General features: G+C 34.1%; 2 protein-coding genes across 5 annotated transcripts; one reads left to right on the plus strand and one right to left on the minus strand.

The window, feature by feature from the left end:
- Positions 1-5,942: 5,942 nt before the first annotated feature.
- On the plus strand, positions 5,943-11,205 carry LOC110619232. Of its 2 annotated transcripts, none has more exons than XM_021762530.2 (8): positions 5,943-6,048; positions 6,509-6,840; positions 7,879-8,385; positions 8,796-8,945; positions 9,047-9,139; positions 9,618-9,665; positions 9,756-10,192; positions 10,405-11,205. In XM_021762530.2, the coding sequence occupies exons 2-8, from the start codon at positions 6,525-6,527 to the stop codon at positions 11,014-11,016; spliced, it is 2,163 nt and encodes a 720-aa protein (XP_021618222.1). In that variant the 5' UTR covers positions 5,943-6,048; positions 6,509-6,524; the 3' UTR covers positions 11,017-11,205. The 2 variants fall into 2 exon arrangements, with proteins under 2 accessions (XP_021618222.1, XP_043814378.1); XM_043958443.1 differs by lacking the exon at positions 5,943-6,048 and adding an exon at positions 6,079-6,158.
- A 593-nt stretch (positions 11,206-11,798) lies between these two features.
- LOC110619704 (neutral/alkaline invertase 3, chloroplastic) lies at positions 11,799-20,697 on the minus strand. Of its 3 annotated transcripts, none has more exons than XM_043958447.1 (7): positions 20,465-20,697; positions 19,008-19,779; positions 17,807-17,972; positions 17,491-17,702; positions 13,888-14,381; positions 13,753-13,801; positions 11,799-12,602 (listed from the first exon to the last, which is right to left on the minus strand). In XM_043958447.1, exons 2-7 carry the CDS (start codon positions 19,749-19,751, stop codon positions 12,276-12,278), a joined length of 1,992 nt encoding a protein of 663 aa, XP_043814382.1. In that variant the 5' UTR covers positions 19,752-19,779; positions 20,465-20,697; the 3' UTR covers positions 11,799-12,275. The 3 variants fall into 3 exon arrangements, with proteins under 3 accessions (XP_043814382.1, XP_043814381.1, XP_021618941.1); XM_043958446.1 differs by having other exon boundaries at positions 19,008-19,847; positions 20,465-20,696; XM_021763249.2 differs by having other exon boundaries at positions 19,008-20,696.
- Between the last annotated feature and the right edge of the window lie 451 nt (positions 20,698-21,148).

Raw genomic sequence — 21,148 nt, forward strand, 5'->3', positions numbered from 1 at the left:
TAGGATGGGTAAGGAGTATTTAAGGATTTCTAATCCCTAATCCCTAGCAATCCATGTGCTAACTTTTTAGCTAAAGTGAATATTACATATATCATATACACACATTAATTCTTTAATTTAATTAATTAAACTAATCTTTATTAATTTAATTAATAAATTAGTTGCTTAATTATAATTAATTAAATTAATTTCTTTTATTTTAATTAATCAGTCTCATAATTCATTACCTCAATTAATGAATATTTAGGCTAAATAATGTATAAGGCCTTGAAGAAAAATAGAATTCAAATGATTTATTGATGGACTAACATGGTACATCAAGGATACAAAGACTAGCACAGCCTGCATTACATCATGCCCCTAACCATATGAGCAGGTGTAGAAAGAAAATACATCTGATCTCTCTCATATTGAGTTCTGACCAAAAGAAAATTGCATAGATTTATCCAATATTGAAGGTAGAAGCAAAGAAAAATCACCATAGTCCACCTATAACAAATAGGTTTCCCAGTGCCTCCCCCAGTATCCAATATCAGTGTATATGATCTTTGCATATAGCTGCGACGTTACAATGAATATATATGTGTTTGACTATGTGTATCGCGGTTTTAAATTTTCAGCTTATCCGCTTGCTGAATTGGATGAATTATAAATTAATCTGTATATGTATATGTATATTACCTGGATCAATTGATCACTAATAATGAGAATATTTACCTTAATTCTACATGCATGGCTCAAACACTCATACTATGTAGGTCTGTTTCGAATTCTTTCTCCCTCGGTTTCTTCTTGGGTTAGTACTGATCATGAAAGAGAAGGCATTGACAAGCTCTGGGTCCTCTTCGGTTATGAGCATCTTAGCTGCAGATGGGTCTGAAAGTAGGAGTTTAGCCACAAGGTATCCAGCAATAGACCAGGTCTGGAATAGATGTGCTTGTTTTCCAATGAATCTTGCACTTTTAGTATCATAATATTCAGGCCACTTGTCCATTGATATGCGCCTTTCAGCAACTTCAACAGCTTTGGCAGCAACTTCCGGTCTATTCATCTTTATGCACGCAACTGTCAGCTGAAAACAGACCCAGACATACAAGGATATTTATGTAATGCAACTATCAAAAATCTCTATGCAGGATATCATCAAATAACACGCACTATGACAATCTATGGTAATGAGCATCCATAGGAGTATAAATAAATCAAACTATTCGTAAACTATTCAAGATTCGGCTCGATAAAAACTCAACTAAGCTCAGCTCGATAAAAACTCAACTAAGCTCAGCTCGATAAAAACTCGACCAAACTCGGCTCGACTTCTAAACGAATCAAACTTGAACTTAGTTTTTATGCTTGTTTAGTAAACAAGCCGAGTTTGAACTCCGCAATATTCGCCTTATTAAAACTCATGAGCTTGCTCGTTTCTAAGTTTATGAGCAAGTACGCAAATTGGCTCATGAATAGCCTTGTTAAGCAAGTCAGGCTCAATGTCATAAGAGAACTTAGTTTAAAATTTAGTATAAATTTTCATGAGTCAAATTTGAGTTCTTTAAAGTTCAGCTCTGTACAATTTAATTATACTCTTACAGCTTGTAAATATTTGAATCATTAATATTTAAGAGTTCATGTTTTGTAGGTTTACGAAGTCACTTGTACGTATACTTATTTAACTAAAATTATTTAGTTTTAAACTTATTAATTTTACACTAAAACTTATAATAGTTGTAAACAAATTGAAATGTTCGAGATTAGACTCGACAAAAACTCGATTCGTCTTAGTTCATTTGCTAAACGAACCAAAGATTGGGAATGTGTCGTACAAGCTGGATTTACCTGCTTCAATGGAAAGAATCCATCCGGTTTTTCATGTTTCCATGTTGAGAAAGTTTGTGTCAGATCCGGGCAAGGTTCTTAGTGAGCCTGATGTGGAGATCCAAGAAGATCTCACTTATGTTGAGCAGCCAGTACGGATCATAGACACCCAGATCAGGAAGCTGAGAAACAAGGAAATCCCGATGGTGAAAGTCCTGTGGAACCACCACAATTTGGAAGAATGCACTTGGGAGACACGGGAGTCCATGCTCCAGCAGTACCCTTATCTTTTCTGAGGTTGGTTTTATGTGTGTTTTATGTGTATGATGTGTGTTATGCCTTGCTTGTACTAGTTGAGGAACATTCGAGGACGAATGTTCTTAAGGGGGGAGAATGTAATACCCGGCTAGACTCCGGTATCGGAATTCCTACCGTCCGGTGGAATCTCGGGTGTCGAAGACCTCTAGAAGGGTAAAAACCATGTTTTTATAAAATGTTTTAATGTGTTTTATGTTTTTAATCAAGAAAGAAATGAGTTTTTGCATGAAAATAGCCTTGGAGGAAAACTCAGGTTCGGCCGCCGAACATGCATGCCTTCGGGAGCGCTATTAGGCCCTCGAAAGCATAAGTGAGGGAAGTCCAGGTTCGGCGGCCGAATCTTATGTTCGGCCGCCGAACATGGCATGCATGCGGAGGCACGTTCGGCTCCCGAATGTGGCCTGGCCAGCCACCTATAAAGGGGTCCTTTAGCCAAAAACGGGCGAGCTTTTCCCCCATTTTCGGCCAAGGTGAGCTCTCCGCCGCCCCTCACCAATCTTGAGTTTCTTCCTTCAAATCTTTCACGATTTTCACTAGTTTTCACTTTGTTTTGAAGATTTTCGAGTATAAAATAAGTTTTTGAGCTTGGAGACCCAAGGAGCTAAATCTCTCCCAACTCCAAGTTAGATCGCCTCTACTTTCGATATTCAAGAGGTAAGGGTCGATCTCTAGCTTTTGATGTGTTTTAAACAAGTTTTATGCAAGTTTATGGAGTAGAAATGCATGTTTAGGTTGTTTTGAGTTTATGGGTTTAATGTGTGTTCATGAGCAATGTGGGTATGTTTGATGTGTTGAAGTTGGGGTTTAGGCTAGTTTGAGACCCCTATGAACTTGTATGCTTGATTGTGTATGATTGGGAGTGTTGTAGAATAGGTTTATGCATGTTTGAAAGGTTTGGGAGGCGTTTGTGCATGTTGGAGCTGAGTTTCTGCCACTTTGGAGAAACTCAGGTTCGGCCGCCGAAAGAACTTTCGGCCGCCGAACCCGCTTGTGGAGGCAGCCTTCGGCTGCCGAAGCCTGCCCCCGAAAGAGGACTTTCGTCTCTGGAGGGCAGTTTCGGCCGCCGAACATGCATGAGTTTCGTCTCTATTTGGGAGTTTCGGCCGCCGAAGGTGCCGCTGAACCTGCCTGACTTTCGGCTCTGGAGGGACTTTCGGCCGCCGAAAGTGCCCTGTCCAGCCCTCCTTTGCATGTTTTTCTATGATTGTTTCATGATGTTCTAGGGGGTTTTTGGGGAGTAGTTTAGAGTTATGTTCATGTATGTTTGGTCCCTCATTTGAGTCCACCTGTGTAGGTTCAGACCCGAGGAACCGAGGACCCCAGCAGTGAGTCAGCTGCTCCAGTGTCTAGTCAGAGCTATTCAGAGGTGAGTGGAATAACTCATTACGTTTTAAAGCAAATAATGGACATTTTAGCATGATTCACGCATCATTAATGCCATGAGATATATTAGGTTGTTTGCATTAGAATTCACGAATATGTTGCATTGCATATTTTGTTGTTGATGTGGATGAACGTTGGATGATCCATAGCCCTCGACCTATGATGTGACGATATGATATGTACGGTATGGAATGAAAGACCAGTGGGACCCATTCTACGTTCGCTGGCACTATGTAAGAGAAAGACCAGGACCCATTCTACGTTCTGACACATTGGAATGTTATGTTATGCTATGTAAGAGAAAGACCAGGACCCATTCTACGTTCTGGCACTATTGGATATGTAGAGGGCTACTGGTGACAAGTTCATCCTTGATGTGATATGTTTGTGATGTGATGCATTCCATGAAAGCATGAAATGTTAATATAATGTTTTTATTATTCTGCTCACTGGGCTCTAGTAGCTCACCCCTCTCCTTAATCCCCCAGGTTTGCAGGTACGGGCTAGGCAGAGAAGTCGAGATGAATGAAGTCATGTATATGTAATAGATAGAATGTGGACATGATAAATTGTAAAATGATATATAGTTATGTCATGTAAATGTTGATTTTGAGATTGAGGTTTAGAAGTTGTGCTTGACCGAGTTTGTATAGAAATCCCTTTTGTAAACATGATCTATGTTTTATGATGTTATGTTCCACCAAGCTTGTGTATGATGAGATGCCCCATTGGAGCATTTGATGAGAGCTCCAGTGTGGGGTTTATATTTATGTATATGTTTATAGGCATGCACAGGTTAAGCTTGGTAAAAGAAAAGTTCAAAATTTTATGTATGCTGTTGATCATGTATGGGATTAAACAGGTTTACAGGTTGTATGTCAGGCTTGCTACGGGTCCCGGTGGCCTTAAGCCGATCTGGATCCTAGCGCCGGTAGCGGTCCGATTTTCGGGTCGTTACAGATATGAAGGCTTCCAGACCTTCCCCAAGAGCCAGACCTGGCCCATTCCGCCGCAAGATCGTACCCCACCTAAGCTTTCCTTACAAGCTGGCCCAAACCCTCTAGGCCCACAGTCCAGCCTTCTCCATCCTTGGCCACAACCCCATCTTCTGGTCCGACCCGGAAGACAGGAGGCGGCCGACCTTTCTTGCTAGCGGGTCCCCTTGCATGCGTGTCAGAGGCGAATCAAAGATCGTTACGCATGTAGCAGGAGCCTGATATGTTCGTACGTCCGTATCTGTACAGCAGAGACACGTGGCCCAAAGACGAGGGCTCCGTTGTATGTCACTAGCGGACGAAAGGAAAAGGATAAAAGGGGAGACCCTTCCCTCAGATGAGGGAGGTTTTTTCCAGTTTTACAGAACCCATTGTAAAACCCTATTTTCTAGATCTCAGATCATCACTGTGTATAAGAAAAAAAGGAGTTAACATCAACACGTCTGGTCCCACTACCTTGCAGAAGGACTATTCGTCATAAAACGCAAGTCAGACCTCCTACATCTCTGACCTCACTTATACTCGAAGCAAGCAAGCCAACCTCTTTAAAGCACTCAGATTTCCAAAATTTATTTACCGACTGGCCACCATAAATAAGTTACCTTATATTTATGCTACAAGCCACTATAAATGAGTTACCTTATATTTATGCTACAACACTCCTTTGTCGTATCTGATAGAACGATTTATCAGAATGCTCTAAATAATAAAAGTATTAATACGTTTGAACCAATCATGAGAAGAGGGAGATAAAAAACCAAGGCCTTAAAAGCTCTTAACTTCTCTCAAAGTCTCCACCTCTGTGAAGCCGAAAAAATCAGTCCGATCCACGATCATTCTAACTACTTAATCAGATTGATTAACTTTTCCATAAATCAAATCTATTAGTCACGTGCCATCATCTTCTAATTTCATCGGATCTCAGACTTATCAGAATTAATATGTAATATTAATGCGTTACTATAATATATAATTAAATTATTCAATAATTAAAAGTTAAAAGAGAATCACTTTATAAAAATTAAATTATTTAAAAATTAAAGAAATAAATATAATAAAAATAAAATTTAGAAATAAAATAATTTTTTATAAAAATGTGAGTGATAAATTATGTATTTAGCTTTATAATAAATATAATTTAATGCCTTTTGTAAAAAATCTTTAACGTAATGGAATAAATTCCTTATTAAAAATTTATAGAATTACAAAAGTGGACAACAATAATTTAAATAGTATTTTTGGTTATACTGTCCCTGATTCACGATTTCAAAAAGAACTCAACTTTTCCACTAAGCCAACTGTCTAAGCATAATACATCACAAAAAAATTTACTTTTGTCTTTTCTTTTATCTTTTTTCTGCTTTCTTAGAACAATTATTTATTTTTTTATCGAAAAGAACAATTATTTATTTCTTTCATTTAAAAGTTGTCTTTGATAAGAATCGACTCTTTGCTTTTTCAATTATTGGGTGTTCATATATTGATGCCTTCCACGTTGAGCTAAAACACAAGGAGTTCAGCAGAAGCAAAGCTACCATCTGTAAGTTTCCATGAACAAATGTTTTATGTTATTTCATTATACTAAATTCATTACTTCCTTTTATTATTATTATTACTTTCTTTGGATTTGGTTAATTCTTACCAGCTTGGGTATGTAAACTTTTATTTCTTTTTTCTTTGTTTAGATGGAGGTTTTTTTTCTTAAATAATGAAAGATTTTTTAAGGTTTTGCATTTGGAAGAGTGGAGATGTTTTTAAAGGTTTTTAAAGGTTTAAGTTCAACTCATGAAATTTTTTTTTTTTTTAATCGGAAATTTGGAATTGGGAGAGTAGAACTCAATATCTTTCAGATTTACTCAAATGCACTTACTATAATGTTAAGTGTGAGCGCATGAAAAACCTTATTTTATAAAATAAACTTTAGAAAACCTACCTCTGTCTTTTCCCAAACAGTTGTTAGTTGTCCTACCAATAACACATCCATTTCATACAATGGACAGATTGAGCTTGGAAAACATGTGGACTAGCATTGTTCCAGAGCATTTAGCAACCCATAATTATGAGAACTGGAGAATTTGGATGAAGAACTATCTATTGGCTCATGGTCTCTGGGACGTTGTTGAAGCAACTGCAGAAACTCCTAATCCAGAACAAGCTGAATTTAAGGATTGGCAAAAGAAGAATGCTGCAGCTTTATATGCAATCCATGTTTCATGCTCCCTTGATGTATTTTTGAAGATCAAAGAGATAGATTTAGCTAGTCTTTGTTGGAATGCTTTGGCTGATATTAAGGTGGAATGCTTACCGGAGCCAAGGCCCATGCTACAATCAGGTTAATAGATGCACCTTATATTATACACTTAGCATAAAACATAAAGGAAAAAGTACACTTTAATTACTTGTATTTTTGCGTTTTTACACTTTAGGGACTAAAGTAATTTTGTTTACATTTTAAGGTTTGAACTTTCACACTGTTAGCAATTTGAGGATCTAATAACTAACATGTTAGATATGCTAATGTGGCGTACAGATGTCATCTCTATATCATCAACTTTTCCCTTTGTGGCCTAAATGCAAAAGTTTAAAAATAAAATTTTTGAATTGCTAATAGAATTAAGTTCCAACCCTTAATGGTAAAAATATGTAACTTTCAAAATGCATGAAAAAAAAAATAAAATAAGAAAGAGAGTGAGAGTGAGAGAGGGAGAGAAGAGAGAGAGAGACATAGTGAGATAGAGATGGAGAAAGAGACAATTGCAAGAGAGAAAATCTCTCCCTCTCTCCTCTTATACCTTTTTATTTCACTTTGCTTTTTTGTCAAAGGTGACATGATGATGATGTCATCGCCACATCTATCATCGCTATATCTGGCGATGACATCATCATGTCACGTTTGAAATTATGACACTTACACATTTGTATTTTGAGTCTGAATTGGGTTTAGATAAATTTTTATTTTTTATTTTCTTGTTTAATATAGGTATAATATATAGATATAAGAAGTTTAAAAGAAAACTCTCGGTGACTAGATCAATTCTAACAAATTCTTAGCATTAAATAACATTCATTGAATAGTTTTTATCAATTTATGTTCATTGTCATATGTAACATATCAAAAAAAGAAATATTGCTCTTTATAATTACCAAAATCATCTATAAGTGAATCTATAGTAAACTTTTAGCGATTTTGAGATGAATTCACCTTTTATCGTATTACAAATCTTATTTTTAATTATATTCATTGTAAAGAAGGGAAAAAAAATACTCTATAGTAAATGCTAGAATAAGAGTCACTACAATATACACCATTCTTTGGTAATCTTTCATGCTTGGTAATCCATTCCTTTTTCTGTGTGAATGTTGTTAACAGGGACAGAGGGGGGGATCTCAGGGGGAGAGAAGGAGAATGTGTACCTTCAATTTCGACCGTTATGCCTAGCCATAGAGAATGGTGATTGCAAAGCTGTTAAAGAATTTCTTGAGGAATGCCCAGAGGCAGTAAGAGAAAAACTTACAAGATTTGGTAATACAGCTCTTCATCTGGCAGCCTCTAATGGGGATGTGAAGTTGGTGGAAGAGTTAGTAAAGTTAATGAAAGAAGAAGACTTAGAAATACTAAACAATAATAATGAGACAGCCCTAAATATAGCTGCTGGTTCTGGAATATTAAGACTTGCAGAATGCATGATAAACAAGAACAAAAAATTGGCCTGTGTCACAGGAACTACCCATATCCCTGTCATTGTAGCTTGTAGCACTGGCCACAGGGATATGACTTATTATCTATATTCTGTCACTCCATTAGACTTTCTACATCCAGAAGTTGGTGCTTTCGGATCTTTGCTTCTCCATGAAGCTATCGGCAATCAATTTTTTGGTAAGAAAGCTTGCAGTTTCCACGATTTCACTACTACAAAAGTAGGTCTAAGACAACGATGGCAATTTGTTGTCTTATATACTTTAGTTATAGTCATAAGTCAATAACAATCCTTTAAAATCCACTGCATTTGCCTCCGATACTGAGTATAAAATAGCGGTTTATTTATTTTTTTACAACGGATAACACATGAAACTAAAATTATAATTTTATTAAATATAAAATAGACTTTTTATTAAAATATATTATTATATATGATAAAAAGGTAAATTTTATTTATAATAATTTTAAACTGTTGTCACTGCTAAAATATCGTGACAACTGCTAAAATACTGCTTAGTAGTATTTGCATTACCATTTCATTGTGTTTCTTTTTGACATTTTACATTAGTATGTTGCAACAATACTAGATATTGCCTTGGATCTGGTCCAAAATTGCCCATTTATGGCGATTAGAAGAAATCATCTTGGAACCAACCCTCTGATTGAATTCTCCAATCTAACTCATTTATTCCCAGAAAGCAGTCGTCTATCATTTTGGCAACGATGCATCTATTCATGTTAGTGTCCTTTCCTTTCCATTCTTTTTGCACTGTTGATAAATTTCTTGGTTACATATGTGCATGTAACTAAATATTCATAAGTTAACTATTCATGGAAGGTATCAATGTGCAACAACGAGCTTCCTCAAAAGATGTTCGAATATACATTCCACAATATGGTCCAAACGAAGACGGAAACTTTCTGATGAGAGGTATGCTTCATTCTTTCTCTACGTTTCTCTCTTCAGTAACTCTAATTTATCATTAACTCTATCAATTGCTATAACATTATAGCGTTTATAGTAGAGTTAAGCATTTGGCCAATTTGATTCGGTCAGTTGGATTTTTTAATAATTTTTTACTCCTTATTTAAGTATTCTATGATTCAATTAAAGTATTTTAACTTCAGTTAGAATTTGACCTATCTATATTTTTAAAACGATATAATATAGATAATTAATTGGTTCAGTTTGAATTTATCTAATTTTTTCTGACCAAATTGTCTTGAATCGAAATATAAAATTTTTTAAAAATTAAAATCGAAGTGCAAATAATATAAGACGAATTTAGTTCAGTGGATTATTTCGGTTTGAATAGGATACTAATCACTCATACTTTGTAGTAATGGCATGGCTATAATTAGGTTGATTTCAAAGAGTCGTTTAATTCTTGCGTTGGTTAAATTTGCAGTGTTAAATCAATTGCGTTCTCTGGGTTCAAAATTCCTGGAATTATCAGGTACCCTTTTGTCCATTTTTTAACATTTCTTTCTAGACCTTGTCCTTATTTATTCTCACCTTGAAATTGTTTACATGCTTGTTAATCAAGGAATAAAGCAGATCTATGATTTGAAGTTGATACACACTCAAGCTTTGCAACTTCTTGATCGCATATGTGATGGAGCAATATCAAGTTTAGATGACTCAAAAGTGGAGGAGTATGGAATATATGAAGCATACTTTACAGCTATTCAAAATGGGATTGTTGAAATAGTTACAAAAATTATTAAAGCTCATCCACCACTTTTGACTGTTCAAGAATTGGCTTCAGATAATAATATACTTCTGAATGCTGTCAAGTTTCGGCAAGAAAAAGTATTCAGCCTTGTATATGGGCTTGATACAAGGAAGAACGTTTTGCTTGTTGGCTGCGATAAGAATAACAACAACATGCTGCATCTGGCAGCCATGTTGGCCCCTCCTCATCGACTTGCTCGTATCTCCGGTGCAGCTCTACAGATGCAGAGAGAACTGCAGTGGTATAAGGTGATATTTCTTAACTTCAATTAATTAAAGTTTTTGTTTACATTCAGCTCATTATGTACCCAAAATAGAGAATAGGCTTGAGCTGTAGGTTAGTAATATCACTAAGCATCCATTGTATTAGGTTATACCAAACATAACATAACATTAACCAAGGGAATTTTCAAAGTAAACTTTACTTGTTTATAACAGTAAACTAAATGATTTCATTGCAGGAGGTGGAAAGCATTCTAAAACCTCCATATAAGGAATATGTTAACAAATTTGGGGTCAAACCTACTCAAATGTTTTCAGATACCCACAAATTTTTAATGGCAGAAGGAGAGAAATGGATGAAAGATACTGCAACATCTTGTACAGTTGTTGGTGCTCTTATTATTACGATTATGTTTACTGCAGCATTCACTGTTCCTGGTGGTAACATTCAAGATACTGGGTATCCAATGTTTTTACATGAAAAAGCATTCATGGTTTTCATAATAGCTGATGCAATTTCTCTCTTCTCTTCATCAACATCAGTGTTAATGTTTTTAGGAATCTTAACATCTCGTTATGCAGAAGATGATTTCCTCAAATCTTTGCCCACTAAGTTGATCATTGGTCTTTCCACACTTTTTTTCTCAATTGCAACTATGATGGTATCTTTTTGTGCTACACTTATACTTATGTTGGAAGGAGAATTGAACCTTATCATTCCACTAGTTTTATTGGCTAGTATTCCTGTCACTCTTTTCATATTTTTACAGTTTCCTCTCCTTGTTGAAATTTTTATATCCACTTATGGTCCTGGTATATTTGATAGGAAAGGAAAGTATTTGCACAAATAATGTAAATGTCAGCTTTATGAGATTGTTTAAATTTATGGCACATTTCTGTTATTGGCACAGACCAATGGATGTTGTATTTTTTTTTTTTTTCTGAGAGGAGGGGATATTGTGGTTACAATCCCTCTAATCTCTTTTGAAATTTGTATGTATTTTTTTTTTTTTCTTTTAATAAAATACGCCTTTTTTTTATTAAGTTTGAGATAGTGAGTACGAAAGAAAAAAAGTGTTAGACAACCTTTTCGTTCAAAATTTACAGAACAAACTCTACCCTACACATGTTTCTTATACACTGTCTTTAGTATTTAAATATGATTTTTTTTTTCAAGCAAAAGTAGTTGAATCAAACACTGACAATAAAATCAGATAGGCATTCATTGCATATGTATCTATTAAACCTAATCATATGAGGTTTCTACCGAAAGTTAGATTTGATGATTATTGTTCCCCTAAATATGTTCCAAAGTCTATATAGCTCTCAATTTGGTCTAAGGGAAGGAAAGGGTCTTGGATGCGCCCAAACCCCTAAAAGCCTCCCTTTTATAGTAGGATGGGTAAGGAGTAGTTGAGGAGTTCTAATCCCTAACCCCTAGCAATCCATGCACTATCTTTTTAGCTAAAGTGAATATTACATATATCATATACATACATTAATTATTTTATTTAATTAATAAATTAGTTGCTTAATTATAATTAATTAAATTAATTTCTTTTATTTTAATTAATCAGTCTCATAATTCATTACCTCAATTAATGAATATTTAGGCTAAATAATGTTTAAGGCCTTGAAGAAAAATAGAATTCAAATGATTTATTGATGGACTAACATGGTACATCAAGGATACAAAGACTAGCACAGCCTGCATTACATCATGCCCTTAACCATATGAGCAGGTGTAGAAAGAAAATACATCTGATCTCTCTCATATTGAGTTCTGACCAAAAGAAAATTGCATAGATTTATCCAATATTGAAGGTTGAAGCAAAGAAAAATCACCATAGTCCACCTATAACAAACAGGTTTCCCAGTGCCTCCCCCAGTATCCAATATCAGTGTATATGATCTTTGCATATAGCTGCGACGTTACAATAAATATATATGTGTTTGACTATGTGTATCGCGGTTATAATTTTCAGCTTATCCGCTTGCTGAATTGGATGAATTATAAATTAATCTGTATATGTATATGTATATTACCTGGATCAATTGATCACTAATAATGAGAATATTTACCTTAATTCTACATGCATGGCTCAAACACTCATACTATGTAGGTCTGTTTCGAATTCTTTCTCCCTCGGTTTCTTCTTGGGTTAGTACTGATCATGAAAGAGAAGGCATTGACAAGCTCTGGGTCCTCTTCGGTTATGAGCATCTTAGCTGCAGATGGGTCTGAAAGTAGGAGTTTAGCCACAAGGTATCCAGCAATAGACCAGGTCTGGAATAGATGTGCTTGTTTTCCAATGAATCTTGCACTTTTAGTATCATAATATTCAGGCCACTTGTCCATTGATATGCGCCTTTCAGCAACTTCAACAGCTTTGGCAGCAACTTCCGGTCTATTCATCTTTATGCACGCAACTGTCAGCTGAAAACAGACCCAGACATACAAGCATATTTATGTAATACAACTATCAAAAATCTCTATGGAGGATATCATCAAAAAACACGCACCATGACAATCGATGGTAATGAGCATCCATAGGAGTGTAAATAAATCAAACTATTCGTAAACTATTCAAGATTAGGCTCGATAAAAACTCAACTAAACTCAGCTCAATAAAAACTCGACTAAACTTGGCTCGACTTCTAAATGAGTCAAGCTTGAACTTAGTTTTTATGCTTGTTTAGTAAATGAGCCGAGTTTGAACTCCACAATATTCGCCTTATTAAAACTCGTGAGTTTGCTCGTTTCTAAGTTTATGAGTAGGTACGCAAATTGGCTTATGAACAACCTTGTTACGCAGGCTGAGCTCAATGTCATAAGAGAACTTAGTTTAAAACTTAGCATAAATTTTCATAAGTCAAATCTGAGTTTTTTAAAGTTCAGCTCTATAAAATTTAATTATACTCTTACAGCTTGTAAATATTTGAATTATTAATATTTAAGAGTTCATATTTTATAGGTTTACGAAGTAACTTGTATGTATACTTATTTAACTAAAATTATTTAGTTTTAAACTTATTAATTTTACGCTAAAACTTATAATAGTTGTAAACAAATTGAAATATCCGAGATTAGATTTGACAAAAACTCGATTCGTCTAACTCATTTGCTAAACGAACCAAGTTAGAGCTTATTGATATTCGACTCGAGTTTGACACGAGTAAAACTCAAGTTTGGCTCGAACTTGAAAAACTTCTAATAAATCAAAACCTAAACTCTTCAAAACTCGGCTCGAACTTGAAAAACTTCTAATAAATCAAAACCTAAACTCTTCAAAACTCGGCTCGGTCCGTTCACCCCCCTAAATATTTAGTTCAATATCCTAAGCATCTAGTTGAATATATTAGGCAGGAACAACCACGCAGGACAAAAAATTCTAAGATAGCACAGTTTCTTCCTTGTTCCTTAGGAATTTTCAACCCCGACTGGTCCCAAAACACATGCTAAACTACCTAAGATGCTAGTAGGGTGTTGATTTCACCCATCTTTCTTACTGGCATTTATTTACAATTCTCTTGAACATACTTCTAATTAAAAACTTACTAAACCATGTTTACAGCTGTAAACTAACCTGCCAAAGAAGAGTCGGCCAAGAACCCCCATTGTGGTAAGACCAAGGCCTGTACAAGAACAACAGACCATCAAATAGTGAAAATAGAAAAGTAAAATAAATAGATCAAAATTTTCGAAGGATTAAAAATTTTACGTGTTCTTAGGATCACTGCCTGTGATAATCTGCCACTCCTGGCCTTCAAGAGCAGGATAACATATCTTCAATGGCATGTCTGCTATCAGATCTGTCCACTTGGCTTCAATGAGATCCAATATCGCATGTGACTGATCTATTGTTGCAAGACCACTTATAACAGACCATAAGTTTCCAAGAGAGAAGAATCTAAAATCCATATGAGCTGGTTGCAAGTTCCCAATTAGGTAACCCCCTTGGTTGGGCATCCATTCCACCAACCAAGGAGAAATCTGATCTGGATAAATGTTGAACTTATTAACTGCATCATACGAGTACTCTTCAGTCTTGTAACGATAAATCTCATTTAGCCTTCTTAAATCAATCCAATAATATTCTCTGATATGGAATGACAGAGCAACTAGACGATTGTTCAATGCTCGGATGAGGTCAGCTGATCCATCCTCAGGAGCAAGCATCTCCCTCGCACAAAGTAGTGCTGAATAAAAAAGTGCCTAGATTAACCAAAACAAATGCTTTACATCAGACAATCAGATTATGAAAAACATTTCACATAAACCTGCTCGTGATTCTAACACCGAAATTTCTTAGGGGCGAATATTCTAATATATGTTAAAGACATTGGTAGGATAACATTCTAAGAATGTATAGAAACTTGATTATTGTCGACCTATTGCAACAAATTACGCGATATAATGTTTGGTTATTATGTCTTTTCACCAAAACAACCTTCCACTTGCAAAGAAAGGGTAAAAGTAAACTTAACACAGAGAATGCTCTGCCTATACAATCATTCAAGTTTTTCTTTCAACATTTTCATCTCACCTGTCCATTCCATGGAGCACTAAAACATATTAAACTTAATAGACATAAAATCAAGCACATTTCAACTTATAATCAGTTCAAGGCTAACCATAATAAATGTGCACATTTCAACTTATAATCAGTTCAAGGCTAACCATAATAAATGTAAGGTATGGGGTTAACATATATCAGTATTACTGTCATAAAAATTGCAGGCAGAACTAAAAATGTTTATGTGTTTTGCTTCCTCAAATCCTTGTTAGTTTCTCCTTAAAATCTGTCAGATGATATGTTGAAAGAAAATTCTCATAGAGTAAAACAATTATATATGTTCAAGTTGCAAAGAACAACCGATACATTAATTATAAAACCAATTTGCTGAAAAAAAGTCTACCATTTCCATCATTTTGCATTTCATCTAAACGTTTAAATTTTAGATGAATTGGCCCAATGTTTGCATCTAAGTGTAATTTTGGCCATTTTTCAAATCAAAATATTAGAATCTAAGTAGCATGCCACGTATAATATTTCTTTCAAAAAAATATAAACTAATTCCACATATGAAAATAATATTAACTCTCACTTAACCCTATTAACTAAGACAAGCAACCCAATTGTTAAAGGCTTATTAAATATGCCGTTCATACCTTTAACAATAGATATATTTTGTTTTACATCAATAATCATAAAAAATTTATGGCAGATATGTTATGCTTAGTTATTTTGTATATGATGCTATTTTAGATGTAATTTGAATTTATTTTGTATATACTGCTATATTGAAAGTATTTTATAGGTGATAAACTTAGTTAAACGCTTGGTATGTATTGCCCTTATTGGATTTGACTTAATCAATGGTATTCAATTTGATTAAATAACATGTCTATTATAAAATCTTTATAGTTATTATCCCAAAACAAAAACCATCTATTTTTGAATATGTAAACTACATATTTAACAATTAGATTACTTGTCTTTAGGATTAAATATATTAGTTAACTATGACTAAAAGACAGTTATTACTATTTTCACATGTGAAATTAGTTTATATTTAAAAACAATAAAATATCACATGCAACATGTCACCTGAATTCTCATATTTTGATTTTTGAAAATTTGCCAAAATTACACTCAAAGGCAAAGGCAAATGTTGGGTCTATTCATCCAAAATTTAAATTATTTAGATTAAAATGCAAAAAGATATAAACTTTAGGTCTTTCAGATAATTAGCCTAATTATAATAATAATTGTTGAGATTTAAAATTTCTCCTAAAACTTTTGTTATAAAATACTAAACCCTTTATGCAAGCCATATATACCATCTTTAAATACACATGCTCAATTGTGAAATTTAAACCCTCAAATTATTTTCTTTTGGGAAATTCTTGAAAAAAAAAATTGTCTTCATAATAAAATTTTTTCACACAATATCTTTCTTGAAATTTTTCTAAAAATATCTTTATTTGAAAATAATTTTTTAAATTTTTCTTAAAAAAAACTTTCCCAAAAAAAAAAGAGATTTCATTATTAATTCTATCAAACTGAGGGAATAAATAAGGATAATAGTTTTTTCATGTGCATTTAACAGAAAGGATGTAATTCTTTGGATGGAGGGACTAACTCATTAATATTGCCTTAATATATGGACAAAATTGTAATTTATCCTAAATAGCATTGATAATTAAACCCAAGCCAATTACCAAAAACAAGATCAGTTAAGAGAGATGACAAAACAAAATTTTGACAGGAATTGGAATTGCAATTATTGAAGCATTCAGGTTTTGAAATGTACTGTTTTAAATAAAAGGAATCAGATCATACATCAAAAGTTCTTTTGTGATCAACCACAAATTAATTATCTATTCTTTCTGTAATTGTGTTTCTTAACAACACATTTTATTAGGTTCTATTAATGTCAACCAAAACACAGAATTATCTAATGAAACTAATATCAAAAGGTGTCAATAAACTTCAAACATCTCTTCATGCATCACAACATCCCTTTCCATGCATCATAAATCTAATTTTGTATAACTGCACCAGAAAATTTTGATAAAATAGTATTACAAGTCTGTAGACTTCCTTAAATTGTCAAAAGTTTACTCAACTATTACAAGTAGTTACCCCAGATTTTAACCTTTTTATTTTATCAGTGTCTCATAATCTGCAAATCAAACTCTCCAATTCACCATGCTCTTCTGAAAAAGACGCAATGACTAAACCTTGCCACTCACTCAATGCATAATGACAATTTATTTCACAAAATCAAGAGATATTGGCATAACAACCTGAAGCACAATTAAGATTTTCTTCTCTAAAATGCTATTAACTTGCGCATGCTTTTCCAACTCCTTTCAAAGACTAATTTGTTATAATAGTCATTTGACATAGGCGAAAGACATATAAACTAGCATAGCCAAGGTCTCGAGACAAGGAGTAGACCAACAGAACTAGTGTGTCTCCTTTAAGATCTTAACATCTTTATCCTTAGGCCTATCTATATATAATGTTTCTATTCCAGCTCCAAGTATAGAATGGAGAAGATTCAATTCCTTCATAAGATGATAGTGTAAAAAATTTTTCTCCTCCTATCCACCAAAAAAGATGATATCGATTTTTTAAGCCACCATTACTTGAACACAAATCCCATCTGAAATACCTTGCCAAACCCCTACCCATCATCTAACAGAAACAGGAGAACATCCACATTATCTTTCTACAGAACACATCTGTTCACATTAGAAAGTGTTACATAGATTATTTCACAGGTAAATATTAAAAATTCTACTATTAATTTACCTGGATTTCCAGAGGATGGCCATGAATTCCCATACGACGATCTATCATGCAAGAACCATCTGTCACCAACAATGTTGGGAACATGTCAAAACCATCAGCAAGACACAGCCTCAGAATCATCTTAATCCCAGTCTGCACATCAATTCTCTCCTGAACTGATAGATCACCAGAACATTTTCCATATGCACGTAATAAGATAATCCACCATAATCCTAATTTTGACATTATAACATAAGAGGAAAATTCAGCAATGTGAAGGGTGAGCCAAACAGTTTGCTGCCATTAAAAACATCTTGAACTGAAAATTTTTATTTACCAGAATCAACTGGTGCAACACGACCAATTGCTGCCTCTCCAAAGTCGGGATCCAACACTTCTTCAGTTGCTGAGTCATCACCATCTAGAGGAACTGTACGCACCTTGAAACTAGCAGGCATCAATCCTTGACCAGGACTGTGACAGTCCATTGTTTTCTCCCAGCTCTGCAATATGAAGATTCATATGTAATATAATAAAATAGGTAAATCCAGATAAAATAATAATAATAATAATAAAGATGGATGAAATGAGAATAGCTGACGCCAGCTCATTTGGGATAAAAGCTTAGCCGTTATTGCTGGACAAAATGCATCATTAGTCTCGCTGTGAGGCAGACAGTCAAATATTCTCATTACATGAAATTAAAAAGTAATAGAACTAATTTTTACTTTTAGCATTGATCTAGATATAGAGCCACTAATCCTAGTTTATGAACAAAGGGAAATACTTACCTGGACCCGGTCCACATGAATCCAAGAAATTTTCAAGACAATGTTAAGTGGGTCCCCACATGAAAAAATAGATGGGACCCACTTTGATGTTTCTTGGGTCCATGTAGACCGGGTCCACCTAAGAATTTCCCATGAGCAAATACTATGCAAATTTTACCATATTGTAGGTTTGCAACAGATACAGAACGAGGCAACTGCAAAATGCACTAGCAATTTCTTGGTTATTCTTTTAACCTTTAAGGACAAACATGCAACCACAAAAGGAACACCATTCTAGCATTTACATATCTATCATATGGGCCGTGTTTTAATCACCTTTCTGATTTTTCACAAGGACAATTAATCACATAGAAGAAATTAATCAGAAATTCACATCATTAGCTGCCTAATTTTTTCCTTTTGTTTTGGGTGTAAGGAACTCTCCCACATGCAGCAGGAATCCACAATCTCTACCAGAAAGCAATGACTGATGTTGGAAATGAACACTTCAATCAGTGACTATTTTACCATAAAACCTTACTCATTAGCAATCAGCCACATGGTATAGAAAACAACTGTTATTACAAGAACAACTCTCTTGGAAACAGAACGTAAAAAATAACATAATAGCGCAGCTATTCTCTTCAATCAGTTGAATATTACAAATGTAATCAACAATATAGGATAATAATCTCAACTTACATGCAAGATATTGAAAAAGATTACTTTGAACAATAAAAAAGATGCCAGAATCAACCATCAAATTACCTGTAATTGAAGTGTATGAAGGATGAAATTCCTAACAGTATCATACTCTCCCTTCAAAAGGAATGCAATACCAGAAGGTATAAAGTCTCTAATGAAGACCTGATCATAATTCAACACACTGGAACTAGTAGGATCACTGGCAGCAATTGTTCCAACAGGACTTCCACAATAATAAACCATAGAATTGAGCAGGAGGTCCCAAGCTTCATCTTCAATAGAATCTACAGTAACCTTGTGAGGCGTATCTCTACCTATTCCTAATGCACCATTAGTTGGTAAATTCTCATTTTCCTGTTTAACTGCACCATTAGATGTCAAATTGCCATTTTCTTGTTTTGAGTGCTGGACATTCCCACACTCCAAAACATTTGGAGAATTTTCCACACCATTAAGGTTTAATGGCCTTGCATTATCTACAAACCATGTTTTGTTCCCATCTTCTGCAGTTAAACCACTAACATTTTCTGCCTGATGGCATTTCCATCTAAGAAGCTGCAATCTGTCAACTGATGTATTCACAAAAAAGCCATAATCACCTGTTCTCTTAAACCGGTGGATTTCTGTGTAATTCTGTTGGAAACTTGAACAGTTGAATATTTGCTTACGCCTTGAGGCCCTTTTCTTAACACATTTTATGTGAAATTTGGAAACAAATTTCAAATCTAAATTGCTAGCACATGGATCAAAACTCAAAATGCAAGGTCCAGAAGACAATACTTGAAGAACTGCCTCAGAAGTTCCCATCTATAAAATGCTTATCAAACAAATCAAACTGCAACAAATTCAAAAATGCCTTTAATCAAGGTGATTCCGAGAACCCTGCTTTGACTCAAGACACAACTAAACAATACACCTTGGATTAGAAAGTGTAAAAAGACGTAAAAATCATTGTTTTAAATACATCATCAGACAACCATGCATTAAAATTATTAAATGAAGCAAATCGTTTGAACAATGAAGACTCAAAATTAATACCCGAGAATAGACCCAAAAGAAAAAGGAAATTTAAAGACTAAAATCTGTAAAATTTGTTATTAACGAAGAATCTAAAGCTCCATCAACCTCAGGAAAATGTAGCCTTTTCTTTTCCCATCATTTTGGATCCCAAAACTAGAAGTGACCTAATGCATACTTTTTTACCCTCTGTTTTCTCAGAAACCAAACAGGCACTGACACTTTTAACCGCACCATTATTTCAAAATTAGAACAAAATTCCCCATGATCCACTAAGATAACTATATCATAAACGTCAGAATCAAACAACTCCATCCACAAGAATCACAATAAACACTCAATTTAAATTGAAATTCAAAGAAATGAAAAACCATAAAGCTATCAATCCACAAAGACACCAAACATTAAACCCAAAAAAAAATCTAATAACAAGAAACAGAACCAGGTAAAAATCAAAACCCAGATAAAGAAACAGCAAAAATTAGCAAAACAAAAGTTCTCACCTGAAACCAAACAAATTTTGGTTGGGACCAAGAAAATTCCTCTGCAAGTATGAATAAAGAACGTATGCTATAGTACAATATGCACAAACGTTGTGGGTTGTTAATGGAAAAGTAAATACGAGACTCGCGCCTCGAATGAAACTAAACAAACAATCGCAATCAGAGCTGAAGATAGTTCTTCACTTTTTTCTTCTTTCTGTTTTGGTCGTTTTTGCTTTGTAAGTTTGCAGGAGAAACAGAGACCACATGAACATCCTGCGTAGCCTATTTTTTCCCTTTTATTATATTAGAAATTAAAGGCAAATCTCCTTGAAAATAAACAGAAGCCACAAGGAAAATTAGGCTGGAGCTGGAGCATAATTGCATATTGAGTAAATTACTATATAAATCTTGTAATTTTTTCACCATTGATGATTATATGCCGATTGTTTGAGAACTTAGATATTTAATTGTATAATTGATTGCATCTCATTTAAGTTGTAAAAATGAATTATAAAAAAAAAAAAAAAAAAAAAACTAAATTTTCTCCTTGAGAGAATAAAAAAATATTAAATTTTATTTTTTGATTCAAAATTATTTTTAAATTATTATTAAAAAATTAAATATTTTTAAATATTTTATTTTAAAAAAACTACCTCACACTTTTAAATACTTATAAATAGAAATTTTATTTTTATTTTAACG

Source organism: Manihot esculenta, chromosome 7 (genome assembly GCF_001659605.2).
Source record: "Manihot esculenta cultivar AM560-2 chromosome 7, M.esculenta_v8, whole genome shotgun sequence".
Taxonomy (NCBI): domain Eukaryota; kingdom Viridiplantae; phylum Streptophyta; class Magnoliopsida; order Malpighiales; family Euphorbiaceae; genus Manihot; species Manihot esculenta.

Excerpts from the sequence above, each read along its gene's own strand:
- LOC110619232 (XM_021762530.2), top strand. The coding sequence starts at position 6,525 with ATGTGGACTAGCATTGTTCCAGAGCATTTAGCAACCCATAATTATGAG. Across the intron at positions 6,841-7,878 it reads AAGGCCCATGCTACAATCAG|GGACAGAGGGGGGGATCTCA; the intron begins GTTAATAGATGC and ends TGTTGTTAACAG. Across the intron at positions 10,193-10,404 it reads GAGAACTGCAGTGGTATAAG|GAGGTGGAAAGCATTCTAAA; the intron begins GTGATATTTCTT and ends ATTTCATTGCAG.
- LOC110619704 (XM_043958447.1), bottom strand. The coding sequence starts at position 19,751 with ATGGGAACTTCTGAGGCAGTTCTTCAAGTATTGTCTTCTGGACCTTGC. Across the intron at positions 14,382-17,490 it reads GCCATCCTCTGGAAATCCAG|GCACTTTTTTATTCAGCACT; the intron begins GTAAATTAATAG and ends TGGTTAATCTAG. Across the intron at positions 13,802-13,887 it reads GGCAGTGATCCTAAGAACAC|GCCTTGGTCTTACCACAATG; the intron begins GTAAAATTTTTA and ends GTTCTTGTACAG.